Source organism: Lemur catta, chromosome 18 (genome assembly GCF_020740605.2).
Source record: "Lemur catta isolate mLemCat1 chromosome 18, mLemCat1.pri, whole genome shotgun sequence".
Lineage (NCBI taxonomy): Eukaryota > Metazoa > Chordata > Mammalia > Primates > Lemuridae > Lemur > Lemur catta.
Window position 1 is genome coordinate 22,631,711 of NC_059145.1, and position 14,946 is coordinate 22,646,656.

Sequence of the window (14,946 nt, forward strand, 5' to 3'; positions counted from 1 at the left end):
AAATGCCTTCGACAATATCAATTCCTGAGAGACAACTTTTTTTAAAAAAGGATTAATTATCTGATGACTACATGGTGGAACAGTTTCCTTCGGTTTTGAGTGAAGAATAAACTACCCATGCAGGTTTGTGCTGGCAGCTGAGGCGAGACATGTTCAGAGGCTGAATTTTCCAGAACCAATCCGCAGATTCTCTTATGGGCTTCTGTTTCCTAGCAAATAGTAACTGGAAGGAAGCTATTTGCTAGGGATCAAAAACTCTGTTTTCCTCAGTAACTGACTGCTGCATCGCAATTAGCAGCATCTCAGAGTGAGGGAACCTGCCCTCCCGCTGGCAAAAACAGCAGGTTGTCATTTTCTCAAAACCCTCAAGTTAGGAGCAAAGGCAGGTTCAGGAGCTGCCTACACACCCTGTTCCTTTGAGACTGGTGCCTTCATCTCCTGGCTCCAGCAGAACCAAGGAAACATTCAGGGCTGGTCCCCCAGGAGTGGGGTCCAAAGGGATGCTTTGGAGGATTTTTGTTTTTTTCCCTTCTACATCTGTGGCTTCTCAGAGGTGCTGATCAGTGTGGACAGAGCAGGATGCCAACCAAAGACCCTGTAGTGTGAAATAGGGTGCTCCCCAAGGCAGATAAGGAGACTGCTCAGCCCGGGGTGGGTGTGTGTGTGTGTGTGTGTGTGTGTGCAGGACGTGCAAGCCCAGCGCGCTGAAATGCAGCTCTCCCCTCCGCCTGCAAAGAGTCGCTGGCTTCCCTCCCTGCCCCGCGCCCTGGGGGATCGCCAGGGGGAGTCCTCGCTGACCAGGGCTTCCCGCGCCCGGGGAGCGCCCAGGGCTCGCCTGGCGGAGCTTAGCGCAGCCTGCTCGGCGCTGCGAGCGGGCGGGGGTGGACGCTGGGCTTGTGTGTGCCAGTCGCAGCCGTTGGCTGGCGGGCGCCCAATCCCAGGGCATGCCGCGGGAGCCTGGCCAGGACGCACGGTGAAAGCCGAGTTTGGTGGCAGGCTTGAGCCCCGGCTGCCAGCAGAAGCCGGCGTCGGGAACCCAGGCGAGCGGGCCGAGGCTGCGGGAGGCTGCGGGAGGCTGCGGGAGGGAAGGAGGCGGCATGGCTTCGGTGTTCATGTGCGGCGTGGAGGACCTGCTGTTCAGCGGCAGCCGCTTCGTGTGGAACCTGACCGTGTCCACGCTGCGGAGATGGTACACCGAGAGGCTGCGGGCTTGCCACCAGGTGCTGCGGACGTGGTGCGGGCTGCGGGACGTGTACCAGGTGAGCCAGGGCGCGCGGCACTCGAGGGCCCCTGCGGGGAGCGCTCGTGGGAAGCCCCTTCCACCTGTATGATTTTATCCTCTCTCCCCCACCTCTCTTTAAACTCCTAGAGGACTGCTTGGTCCTTGGGTCAAATGCTCAACAGCTCTAGGTAACTGTCGCCTGACAAAGCTGGTGAATTTTTCAAACCGGGCACGGGGGGCACTTGGTGAGTTCGTCCCTGCGTTTGCAGGCATCCGCTATAGAGTGATGGTGTCCTGGCTGGCACTTGGCTGGGAAGGCTGGAGCTTTGCAGCAGAGGGTCTGCAGGAAGCGACTTAGACATTCAGATGATGCCTTCGTTTTTATTTCATTGGCGAGGAGGAGGCTACTTCAGAAGCAACGGTTTCACACCAGTTTACTGTCAGAGGGGGCCTTGGTGGCTTGGCATTCTTCCGTTTCATTTCATTTCAGTTTTCCATCAGGCAGCCCCAACCTGCAAGGCAGAGCCAGGAAAAGCTGATTCTGTGTCTGCTGGCTTTTGGAAGGAAGGACAGCAAATTGTGAACACTTTGCAGGAGGATGACGGGCTGGGGAAGGGAGGGGGGCCTGGCTGAGCGTTGGAATGCTTACGTGTGGATTTACTCCCTGTCACACAGAACAGCCCCTTTATTTCTTTGCTGGGTCCCATCCTGCAGGCAAAAAATGCAACAACTTTGTTCAACTAGGGGTCTGTTCATCCTCTCTGGGACTGCAGCTTGCCTGGATTTTTTTTTTTTAAGCAGTAATTTATGGATTTCAAAGTCCTGTGCTTTGGTTGTTAATATCTTTGAGGTTAAAACAAATCTACATTTTAAAATTATACACGTTATTAACCCTGATGTTCACTATGGGAACATAGTATCATATTTTCTTTCCTGTGATGTGGAATAGGTTTGTTGTAGTTCTGGGGTCCCCCTACCCCGATCCCATTCCCAATGTGGCTGGAATTTATATCTCATTATATTATGTCCTGTAATTGATCAAGGGCCTGCTTTTAACAAGCCACAGTTTCCCATCCATCAGGCAAAATGAAAAGGCCAGCACTTAAGGTTAGACTATGGAAGTCTAAAGAGTCCATGTCCCCTTGTCATCCTTGTTAAAAAGTGGGGAACATTTGAACTTGTGTTTTCATGGCTTCTGCTTTGTATAAGCTATCTGTGATATCTTGCATTTTGAAATGGAATCCGAAAGCTAGGTTGAGAACCAGGGCAGCACGTGGGTGTTTGAGAGTATTAGGCAACTGTGGATATAGCCCATCTGGCCACATTACACAGCTCCCCTGGCTGTCTGCAGCCAGAGGTGTGTCTGTCTTTCAGGCCTTTTTCTCTCTAGGGAAATCCCTGTTCAGTCTGGTCTGTAGGATAAGTGCCCCTTGTGTAGTTCTGTTTTTTTTCTTTTTAATGTTTGAGAAACTTTCAAAAAGAGAACGCGAATATTGTAGCCAACTGACAGGCTCTGTGCCTCACTCCCCAAGGATTCAGGGGATTTATGGCTTATCTCTAATACTTTTACTGACCATTCAAAAATGAAGATTCCAGAAACCTGAGACCCTGTGGGTTCTTTATAAGGTTGATCAATAATTATTGTTAAGCACAATAGCAATTTGAGAGACTAAGCTGCTAAAAAATATATATTTTCTTTTCTGTAAGATGAAATGGTGACTGAGCCGACATGACACCCTCTCATAATCTCATAATGATAAGAACGTGTAAAATAATGATAGTAGCCGATAGCACATGCCTGTAGTGCCAGCTACTCAGGGGGCTCAGGCAGGAGGATTGCTTGAGGCCAGGAGTTCGAGGCCAGCCTAGGCAACATAGTGAGACCATCTCTGAAAAAAAAAATACTTCTTTTTAACATTAATCATTTGTACATTTCAGAATAGCTAGAAGAGAATAATTTGAATATTCCTAGCAGGAAGAAAAGATAAATATTTAAGGTGATGGACATCCCAATTACCCTGATTTGATTATATGAATGTATCAGATCATCACATGTACCCTGAAAACTTGTATATTTAATATATATATCAATGAAATAAATTAATTAATGATGGCTTTTATAAGTATTGAATCCTAAGTAGAAGAAAATAATCTCTAAGTTTAAATTTTCATATGTCTTTGGAGAAATAAGGTTTTCAAAAATATTTTCAGCCTTTGAAGAACCATAGTATTCTTATTTATGCAACCTAATTGTTTGCAAAGAAAGGCAATTTTCTTTAATGCTTTTCAAATGTTGAGCAAAAAAGTAGTGACTTAAATTATATAGAACTGAAAGGCAATAAAATAAAATGATCAATACCTTAGGCTCCAAGTTAAAGAGACAAGGGAGTGAATCCAACTTCTGCCCATGTATGACCATGGGTAAGTTAATCTTCCTATGCTTCAGTTTTATCATTTATACAATGAGAAATACAATAGTACTAGTCACAGAAATTGATAAGAGAATTAATTGACACGTAAGATATTTAGCATACTGCCTAGAGCTAGCATTCAATAAATGTTATATTCTGTCAGTTAGGATTTTTTTATTATAATAGGAAACTCAACTCAAACTAGCCTACAAAGGCTCAAACAAAATGACTTTTGACACAACAGGAAAGTCTAGCAGTAGAATAATCTACAGGTATGGTTGGATCAGGGTACTGTGCCTATTCCCCATAATTCTTTCAGCCCTGGTTTTGTTCATTTGTTGGCTTTGGCCTCAGCTGGTTTCTTCCCACATGACAGCAGATAACTGCAGCAGTCCCAGGCCTTAGATACACAACTAGAAAGAAATAGAATTTCTCATATCAACCAACTATCAAAAAAGCCCCAGTTTACATGCTAGGAGTCCACTTTAGGGACTGTGCCCACCCCTAATGCCATGCACTGATTGGCACAGGGGATGGGATTCCAATTCATGCATTCTTAATGCTAGTGATAGGGCCCGAAAAGGGCAAAAATCGTTTTGGGGGAGGTGGCAAAATAACTCCTTTTATGTATAAAGCGCAGATATATGTACAATACATAACAGATATATAGCATATCTGCGGCATTAAAATTCAAGAGGGATGACTAGTAACTACAAAAATAACTAAAAAGCCTCCTTAAGGGGGTAACAATGAATAAAAAGGTTGAGAAACGCTAGATTACACTGATTAGCTTAAGCCAGTGGGAGAACAGACCCACTTCTGCAACTGAGAGTGAGGTTGCCCAGACCACATGGCCGCCAAACAATGAGAAAGGCTAAAATGCTTGGTTGAAATGCAACCAGCAATGGCCAGAGCGTATTAGAATCTCAAATCTAGTGCTCTTTTAAATAAAAATAATTAGTTATTTTTCAAGGTAAGGGCAAAGATTAATGTACAAATAAATACCTTTGTAAGTATTTTGCCACCGTCATTTGAGTTAAGGATTTGGGGACTCATCATTAGAATATCTGTATTGCTGTCCCATAATTAATGAATTTTAAACCAGAGAGGTGAGTTTTCTGCAGTACTGCCAGCTTTCAGGCATATGAACTGGAAACACACAACCTGAGAGTTACATATTTTGCTGAACCCAATTTTTTGTCATCTCGTTGATAAAAAGGTGTCATTTTTCTTGCTTCTAGTTTGAATAGTCTTGCTTGTAAGGAAATCCAAAGCTCAATCACTCTGGAGAGAATTAAGGGTGGGGCGGGAGGTATCCATTACGTGAAATACCTAGCAGTCCCCTGGGGGTGTTTTGTTTATTCACGTACTATAAGTGAAATAAGATCTCTCACCTATTCATAAATTTGGCAACAGCGTTATTGCCTGGCTAGCAAAGCTGGGGAGGCATAATTTCTTTGGAATTGAACACTTCCTCCACTTCTGGATATTGGAAAGGAAGGTGACTTAATTTGCCAACAAACCATGAATAATTAAGATACTTGCTATAAGGCATTTCTGTAGTAATGCAACTCAATAAAAAGCAGGATGAGGCTGCATCGAGGCTGCCTTTGAACAAAGACTTACTTTATGAGTAAAGCCTTGAATTTGGCTAAAGTAGCAGACATGAGCATTCACCTTCAATTTAAGCTAAATTCCAAAAGTTGATTCTTCAGGCACATATAACTGTCCTGCTTATATATTGCCTGTATGGGTTGTGTTATAGCAATTAATTAGGTTTAACAAACAAGTCAGGTGGAAAGTGATGGGAGAATACAGTTGAGAAAAGATCAACACTCTTTGCTTTTGATTAGATGTGACATGTTCTAACAAAGCCCTCAGTTTATTACTTGGGATTAGGTTTTCCTTTTCTTCCCAATGTCCCAAAGGTAGAATTTCTTGCAAACCCTGAATGGAGTCATTGCCTCCAACAGAGGCAACTTGAACAGAATCTGGGATGTTTAAGTGACCATAAGAGGCTGGGTCAGCTCCCCCAAGGCAGGCAGAACACGACAGAGTCTGTAGCCTCCACTTGCGCAAAGTTGACCTTGAGCAAATTGTTTTGCCTCTCTGAGCCTTATTTATTCCTGGGTAAGAGGGGAAAACAGTAGTAGCTGCATTAGGGGTGGGTGAGAAATTTATAAGATAATGTATGTAACACTTAGCACTATGCCTGGCACAAGAAAATGCTCAATAAATGTTAGCTCTTGGTTATAAAAAGGACTTAATACTGACACTCGAAAAGGTATTTGATAAAGGGTAGCTAAGGGTCTCACTGTGCTTTTATAAGTGCAATAGTTCTCTGGAAACTAAATGTCAATCTTTACATGTGAGAATGCTTAGTGAGAGAGACTGTGAACTTTCCCACGGCAGCACGTGTCGGGTGAACCTTGAGTATTTGGATGGTGTTTCACACAATAGAGCTGCATCCTTTTAATTAAGCCCATACATAAAATCTAGGAGGCCACAGGCATCCCATACTTGGGTCTGTGAGGGCATAATCTCTCTACATGCAAGACTCCAATGATCCGTAAACTGGTACTGCCTGAACTTTGGATCTCACCACATTGGTTGGCAAAGGCCAATTCCCCATTGAGCATTCAATGACCTATGTGCATTTCAAGCCATATTCTGTTTGCCTGTCCCTACTCTTCACTCTCAACAGTCCTCTGAATTACATAGACTAGAAGGGGGGCCAGAAAACGATGGCCCACAAGTGAAGTCTAGCCTGTCTCCTGTCTTTGTTAATAAAGTTTTATTGGCACACAGCCATGCTTTTTCATTTACCTGTTGTCTGGAGCTGCTTTTACACTACAATGGTAGAAGTAGTTGTGACTCAGCTGCTTTGAGTTGAGTAGTTGATACAAAGATATATTGCTCACAAAGCTGAATATATTTACTCTCTGGACCTTTACAGAAAAGTTTGCCAAACCTTGGACTATTAATAGAAAAGAGGCAATGTGCTGGGTGGAGAATGTTACAGGAAGAAAGTCCATAATTTTACCATAGAAAAACAAAACTTGAAAGAATATGGAAGAATTTTCTCATCAAAAACCTAGTCACCAGGAAATTAAGAAATAAATATTCAGGAGGAGTGCTCAGTTTACCTTTACTAGGTCCTTGGTTGTGAAATAATGATTGAACTGATGGATTGATTCATTCACTTGTTCATTCATTCATATCTAAAATAATTATCAAATGCTCATCAAGTCCCAGTTACTGTGCCAAGGTGTTAGCAACACAAAGTCTTCAAGAAATACATTGTCAAGTAGAGGAGACGGTTAAGGAGATCAAGGTCTATGAAAGGGCTTTGTCCTTTCAGGTGAACATTAGAGGGAGTCTAAACCAGAGAGGAGTAAAGCAAAGGGGAGGAGAGCCAAGGGAGCTTCCTGGAGGAGGTGATTCTTCAGCTGATCTTTGAAGGACAAGTAGGAGTTCGGTAGATGAAGAAAAGCAGCAGGGTATTTCAGGCATGCAACAACATGACTTTCGTGGAGAATTATAAAGAGGGATTTTTTTTTAAAAAGCTTTATGAGTAGAGAGAGACAAAGAGATTTTGATTGAGAATAACATCTGAACATGAATGACCTTGTGCTTTAGAATTGTGATGTTTAGGGGGATACCTTTGACAGGAGAGACGACGTTGATTTAGAACTATCACTGGCAGCAATGAGGCTGATAGACTTGGGAGAGGGTGGCATAGCAGAGGCAGGAAGGGAAAGGAATTTAGGAGGCAGTTGCAGTGATAATGTTGTGTCAGTCAGGATAGGACAGGTTTAGCTGTGGCAACAAACAGCTCCAGGATCCTAGTTGTTTAAAGCAATAAAGTTTTGGATTTTGCTCATACTACCTTAACCCATCACTGGTTGGCTCAGTTCATTACTGTCATTCAGGCCCACAGAATGTTCCTGAATATGCCCAGATGCTGGGAGAGAGAGTGAAGAGCTCTCCAGGGTCTGGCTCTGGCAGTTAAGTGTTTGGCCTCTAAGTGGCTCATGTCACTTCTCAGTTATGGGCAGAACTGGTCACACAACCCACCCAACCACAGGGGCCAGGAAAAGCACTACCATCCATGGAACAGCACAAATGCTGCTGCAGATTTGGTTCTTAGGAGGCAGAGCCTGAAATGGAGATGGACAAGTGGGAAGTTTATTACAGGGCCCTCTCAGGATGAACACCTGTAGAAGGGAATAAAGAAGAAGGAGTACTACGCAGAGGGAGAAGTCGAGCTACAATTCAAGCTCAGTGAAGAAAGCAGCTGACCTCACGGGTAGCACAGAAGCTGAGAGTTGTCCCCAGTTGGAACAAGAGGGCCAGGTCTTCCCCTTACCCTCATCAACCCGTGTTGGAGAGGGGCTGCCCTTGAAAAGGGGTGGGGGTGACCTTGGAGGAGGCAGCTCTCTTTAAGAGAGGGCAGTTCCCAGAGGTGGCTGAGAGCTGTCAGCTCACAGCACTCCCAACAGCTGGGGAAGTAAGTCTGGACAGCACATCACAGCATCTTTTAGAGCTGCCTACCAAACAGGTGCTAGGACCAAAGCCTGGACTGAAGCAGGGCCAGCAGGAAGGAAGTAGAAAGTGAGATTGCATTGATGTGAGGACGTAGAATCTAGCTTTAAAACGTGGCCAGCCATCAGGGCAGTCTCCTGGCTGGATCCTATGCTCTGTTGAAGGGATCAGGCAGCCAGGGAGTCAGCTACTTACTAGTAGTGAGTAACATATACAGAAAGGAGAGAAAACATACGTGATAAATGAAATGAGTCCACTTATCACTAAAAACATTCATCTTCCACTTTTTCTGCTAACCAAAGACAGAGATTTTACAGCACAGAACTAAGATGCTATAGTACCCAAAAACTGAAATGGAAAACCACCTTAATTTTTTAGCCCATCTCTTCACATAAATACATTTCTAAAAGAACTGTGTCATTTAAGCTCAACAAGATTAGTCTCAGGATCTTTGAAAAGCATGAACCTTTGTTGCACCCGCTTGAAAAACATCGAGTTGAGAACGGACTCTCCTGCCTTTTCAAATGGATGTTTGTTTTACTCATTCCATCTTTTCTTGGTGGAGCTGCAGCATAAAATAACTTCCTTGTCCATCCCCTACTTATGTTTATTCTGAACATTATATTTTTGATGTCCCAGTTGGTTGTTGTGGAAAAGTTTGAATGACTCAAATGAGGAATCAGATCTGTGGTTCTAAATTTTATAAACAAGACCATATGACTTACAACATGGAAAGGGAGGCAGAAATTAAGCTCTCATAAAAAAATGAAAATTAACATCCATATGTAATTGAGTACATATTGTGTATATATGTACATACATAACAAATATACATTCTGGCATCCTTGAAACAAACTTTAGCTATAAAAGAGGCTAGCAAATATGGCAAATTAAATAGTTCCATTTTCCCCTAATGTCCATTTGAGTCATTTTTAATCTCTTAAATTTTACATTTGTGTTTGGGTAATGCTTTTTGCTTAAATAGCTGTTTTCCCTTTAGCTAGTGCTTTTGTATAATTTGGCTGTCTTAACTTGACCAATAGCTACTAATTATTAAGCAGTTGCTATGTTCTAGGCCTTACACTTGGTACTTTGTATGTATTATCTTTAAGGAAAAAAAAAACGTTTGGGGATTATTTCAATATATAAAAATATAAGGCCAGCCACAGTGGCTCACTCCTGTAATCCTAGCACTCTGGGAGGCCGAGGCAGGAGGATCGCTTGAGGTCAGGAGGTGGAGACCAGCCTGAGCAAGAGTGAGACCCCATCTCTACTAAAAATGGAAAAAGTAGCCGGGCATTGTGACGCATGCCTATTAGTCCCAGCCACTCTGGAGGCTGAGGCTGGAGGATCGCTTGAGCCCAGGAGTCTGAGGTTGCTGTGAGCTAGGCTGACGCCAGGGCACTCTAGCCCAGGTGACAGAGTGAGATTCTGTCTCAACAACAACAACAAAAAAGAAATATAAAAGGTAATATAGCTAAAAACTCCATGCTTCCACCCCTCAGTTTTCAGGTATCTTATTAATATTTTGCCATGTTTGTTTTAGATACTTTTTTGTAATATAATAAAAGTGTATAGAATCAGTTGAAACCTCCTTTGTTCCTCCTCCCTCTCCCTAGAATAATCCTACCCTGAAGTTTTTCATTCCCAGGCATGTTTTTATAATTATGCCACATCTGTTTGTATCTATAAACAATATATATTACTTTGTATGTTTGTAAAATTTATATGGGTGTGTGTGATTCCTCTACCTTGCTTTTCTCTCAACAAGTTTTTGGGATTTATCTCTAAATTCATTTTAACCCTTGTATTTCATTGCATGATTTTATCAGTCTCTTACTGGTGGGCATTTAGGTTGTTTCCAAATTTTCTGTGTCCCAAAATACTACAGTGAAAATTTTTGTATTTGTCTTCTTACACATATGAGCCAGAGTTTCTCTATGTATATACTTAAAAGAAAAGTTGCCAGATTTTCCAGTTTATTAGCTGGTGTGCCTTACTTTTTTCCTCCTCAAGATGATATCATGAACTCCATTTTACTGATTTAATGTACTTATTAGCTAATAAGTCAGTGTTGGAATTTGATCAGCGCTCTAGCTGACTCCAACACTCAGCCTCTGGCCACCAACTTGCTGCTTTATTTAAAGGTAAATGACACATAATGATATAATTTTATCATTTATTCACTGTTCATTCATTCAATAAATATTGGGTGGAAACGTAGCCTAGTGCTTAAAAATGAAGTCTATGAATTCAGACTGCCTGAGTTCAGATCCTGACTCACTTTTTGTTAGCCATGTGTGTTCTCTGAAACTCAATTTTTTTCTGCTGCAAAATGTGGACAATTATAGTACCTACCTAAAAGAGTTGTTTTCCTGGGATTGTTATAAAAATTAAATGTATCGATATTTGAAAGCACTGAAACCAGTGTTATATCTATGGATGATGGGTGGATAGATGGCTGGCTGGCTGGATGGATAGGATGATTGGATGGGTAAAGAGATGGATAGATGCATGGTTGGATGTATGTCTGGCAAATAATTATCTTCGTATATGTGTTGCTCAATTTCTTATGCATAGGAATAAACTTTGGAGCTTCTAAAATTTGCAGAAGCCTTGGCCCCTCCTTCTTCTTTCTACCACAGATGAAGAGTCGTAGTCTGGATGGCCACCAGGAAAAGAGCCCACTGACCACCATGTAGAGGAACTATGCCCACAAGGTTTTAGGGCACAACTTTTTATCAGGCAACTCTGGCATCTTAACGCTACTGTCTTCTTGGTTTGTTCTAGGAAAGCAAAGATGCTTGCAACTATTTAGTTGCATTATTTCTCTCTCTCTCCAACAGGAAGCTATTAAACTTTCTCCCAACCCCACTCCATAGGACTAAGAACCCCACATCCTCATGCATGAAGGTTCTGGGACCCCATGGCCGTTGTCTTTCTCATCTGCATAAGCTGTTCTCCAATATGACCTTTAGATTTGCAACTGCTAAGGAGGCCTGGTTATTATAAGCGTCATGCTCTCCTTACATAGCATAGCGAGCAAATATTTTGACAGGACTTAGTTTGTCTCATCAACATGTGATGAGATGCTTAGTATCTAAGAAAGAAAAGTTCTTTGACAAAATATGGAAATAGAATGGGCTAGAGTCAACTGGGCCTGGGTTAAAATCAAATCACAGCACTTATTGGCTATGTGACCTTGAGCCAAACTGCTTAACCCCTCTGAGCCTGTTTTTTTTTTTTTAACCTATGCAAAAGATAAAATAAAATCTATATTTCAAGTTTGGTATAAAGATTAAAAATAACATTGAGAAATAGTAGCTTTTCAAATGTAAAAATTTGGACCCTTTGCATAAAGTTGATCCTAAGCCAAAAATTATTATGCTATAGTGCAAACTCTGACCAAGATTTAAGACCAAATGGCCCTACTTAAGAGCTGTGTGACGTGGCCAAGTGACTTGACCTCTCTGTGCCTCATTTCCTCATGTATGAGATGGGGATATAGTGCCTGCCTCTCAGGATTATTGAGGAGACAAAACAAGATTATGTAGTTGAAGATCTCACTAGGATGCCTGGCTCATCTTAAGCAAGCACTTAAAATTTGTTAGTTATGGCTGTTTCTGTTTAATGAACAGTTTTCTATGTGTTGGACACAGCGCTAAGCACTTTATCTTTATCATTTTATTTAATTTTCTAACAATGACAAGGTATAATTAAACCCATTTAGCAGATGCAGAAATGGTTTACAGCCGTTAACTGTTCAAGAGCAAAAATTGGAGCTCAGTTGTATCTAAATCTCATTCACTTGAGCCACTGAACAAAATAAACTGTTTGCTATTTGCCTAAATTTAACCTCTTCTATGTTTGCCTTCATGGAGTCCTTTCTAGGACTCCCCCAGTCTCTAATTTGTCCCTCTACCAACTCTGTAGCCATAGTAGGAGATGATAAACTCATTTAGACTAAAATAAAAAGGGCTGATAAGACTGCCTGCTCTATTTCTTTAAGGAGTCTTTCCACTTTAAAGGAAGACAAGGTCTTCGGGGAAGATACTAACTTATAATTCCAAGCATCCACAAACACATGACTGAGAGTTCTCTCTCCTCCTCCCACCCCAGTTATTTCTAATGTCAAATCATGGAGAGGTTCACATCAGCACAAGGGAATCCTCGTGCATCTTAGTGGTTAAGTACACAGACACTGGAGCTACACTGCCTTGGTTCAAATCCCAGCTTTGTGTAATCTTGGGCAAGGTATTCCCCCTCTTTGTGCCTCATTTTTCTATTTTTAAATTGAGAATATTAATATTATACCTACCTCCTAGGGTAATTGTGATAAATAAATTATTATTTATGTATGTAGGTGTAAACACACAGACACACACACATCTAATGCTTAACAACAGTGTCTGGCACATGCTATGCATTAGATATCATACATTTTAACTACGATTCTACCAGATATTATCATTCATTATTTATTGAGCACCATTTACTGAGCACCATTTATTACCTTCCAGGCACTTTTCAGGGCACTGGGGATACAACATCACAGACAGAAGTAGGCCTGCCTTCATGGAACCCAGAGTCCACTGGGGATGACAGGGGAAATGTGACAGAAGGCTTTTGTCCAGAGGTTTTATTAATATTAAAGCCAAGACTCAAAAGATGAGAAGTAGCTTGACATGTGCTGACCAAAGAGAACAGCATTCCAAGTGGAGATGATAGCAAGTGCAAAGGCACTGAGGCAGGAAAGCGCTGAGAGTGTTGGAGGAGTGGAGAAAGAGCAGAGTGGCTGAAATGTAGCAAGAAATGTGGAGGGTTTCAAAGGTGGGTTTGGCGAGGCAGCAGGGATTAGATCACATGGTGCCCTGGTTTCTGGAATTTGCTCTAAGTGTGGTGGGAAGCCACTAAAGGTGTTGCAACACTTTCATTCATTCCACAAATATTTACTGAGGCACTATTACATTACAGGCCCGGTCTAGGCAGTGAAGATATAGTAATAAACAAAACAAAAATCCCTGTCCTCTTGGAGCTTGTTTTCTAGTTGGTTATTTTTCTCTCCAGTCTGGCGCTGTCTAATAAAATTCAGACTTATGTCTCTAGCTGCCTCCTTGACATCTCTACTTGCCTGAATAATCTGTATCTCAAACTGGCCATGTCCAAATTTGAACTCCTGATCTTCCCACTGAAACCTGCTCTTTCTTTAGTAAATGCCAAATCCTTTCTTCCAGATGCTCAGAGGAAAACCCTGGGTGGTCTCACATTCTCACGTTCCACCTCTAATGCATCAGCAAATCCCTTGGGCCATACCTTCAAACTGTATATCCACTTCTCACCGTCTTCCCATGACCCTGGACCATGCCACCCTTGTTTCTTAGCTGCATTGGTGCAATAGCTTCTTAACTAGTCCCTCTGCTCATGCCCTGTTTCCCTACTCTCTGTTCCCCACCTATCCCCCAGAGTCATTTTGCTCAAAGTCAGTCAGATAATGTCATTTTTTTGTTCAGAACCCTCCAATGACTTCCCAACTCTGAGAAGCCAACCGTACCATCCCTGCAGGGCCCTGTGTGCCTACGTGATTACTACTCCCTCTCCCTGGGCTCCTCCCAAACCCAGCAAGCACACTCAACCCTGGTCTTGACTCCCAACACTTTTCCCTTCTCTGGCTCTTCCCCAGTAACACTGGCCTCCTTGCCCTCCCTCAATCCTGCCAAGCAAATTCCAGCCTCAGAGCCATGGCCCTCGGAGTGTTCTCTGCCTGGAAGTTCATCACCCAGAAGTCCACGATGTGGCACTTCCCCGCTCACTTCCTGCAGGTCTTTCTTCAGATGTCACCCAGCCAGAGAGGCGACCCCTAACCATGCCCTTAACCTGCTTTATTTTTCACTGTAACCGTTATCTCCTCCTGACATTAAGAATATATTTGTTCATATGCTTATTTGTAGCTCCCTGGCTAGAATGTTAGCTAAAGGCATGCAGGACTTTGCTGTAGTGTCCTCAGTACCTGGAACAGTGCCTGGAACCTACTATGTGCTTCAGAACCACGTGTTGACTAAATGAACAAATGAATTTGCTTTAAACTTGAAGATACTTTAGTCACTCTAGGGAGAGTGGCTTGGAAGGGGTAAGAGCAGTTCTAGAGACAGTGGGGACCTGGGCGGGGATGGTAACAGCACACGGTACAGGAAGACACTGAGCACTTGGAGGAGGAGGAGGAGGAAGAGGAGGAGGAGGGGGAAGAAGGAGCCTTGGTGGGACTCTATCCAAAGGGAATGTTTGCATTCTGTAAAGTTTTAGAAACTTCATACAGGGAAAAAGCCATGCGTGTTGAAATATGTTAGTATGTGAGTGTTTATTCTTTTTCCTTTTTGAAAATAGCCCCAAGCCAGTGTAAGTTGATTGAGAATGCATTCGTTTGGCTTCTCTAATGACCATTTCATGAGAAAAGCATTGCTTTAAATAGCAGAGTGGGTTACTTCCTCCAGGCTCTGTGAAAATGAACTCACCCAGGGACCCCAGCTTTTGTGCACTGCCAGCTGCAAGTACCCACCCGTGCCCAGCCCAGGGCGGGGAAGTTGGCAGTTTCTGCAGTTCTTGTCAGCTTGGAGTGTCAAGTGATCGCTATTTCCTGCACCCAGCCCTGTGGTTAGGCTCTGGAAGGTGCCCTGTTTTTCCTGACCAATGCTGACAGACGTTGCAGACCATTTGCTTTCTTTTTCTGGCATTCTTGTGGATACCGTTTACCATTCTGACCCTGTCTCAAGT

At 42.8% G+C, this 14,946-nt stretch overlaps 1 protein-coding gene across 3 annotated transcripts in view; it reads left to right on the forward strand.

The window, feature by feature from the left end:
- FRMD4B (FERM domain containing 4B) overlaps positions 1-14,946 on the forward strand; it is a 293,677-nt gene that overhangs the window by 126,361 nt on the left and 152,370 nt on the right. Inside the window, exon 1 of one of the 3 annotated variants that reach the window (XM_045529650.1) lies at positions 955-1,259. The exons of 1 other annotated variant lie outside the window; for it this stretch is intronic. In XM_045529650.1, coding sequence (XP_045385606.1) covers positions 1,098-1,259 — 162 coding nt within the window. In that variant the 5' untranslated portion in view covers positions 955-1,097. Of the gene's footprint in view, positions 1-954; positions 1,260-14,946 lie in introns of those variants that run through there. One more of the 3 variants, XM_045529648.1, reaches the window with a different exon arrangement.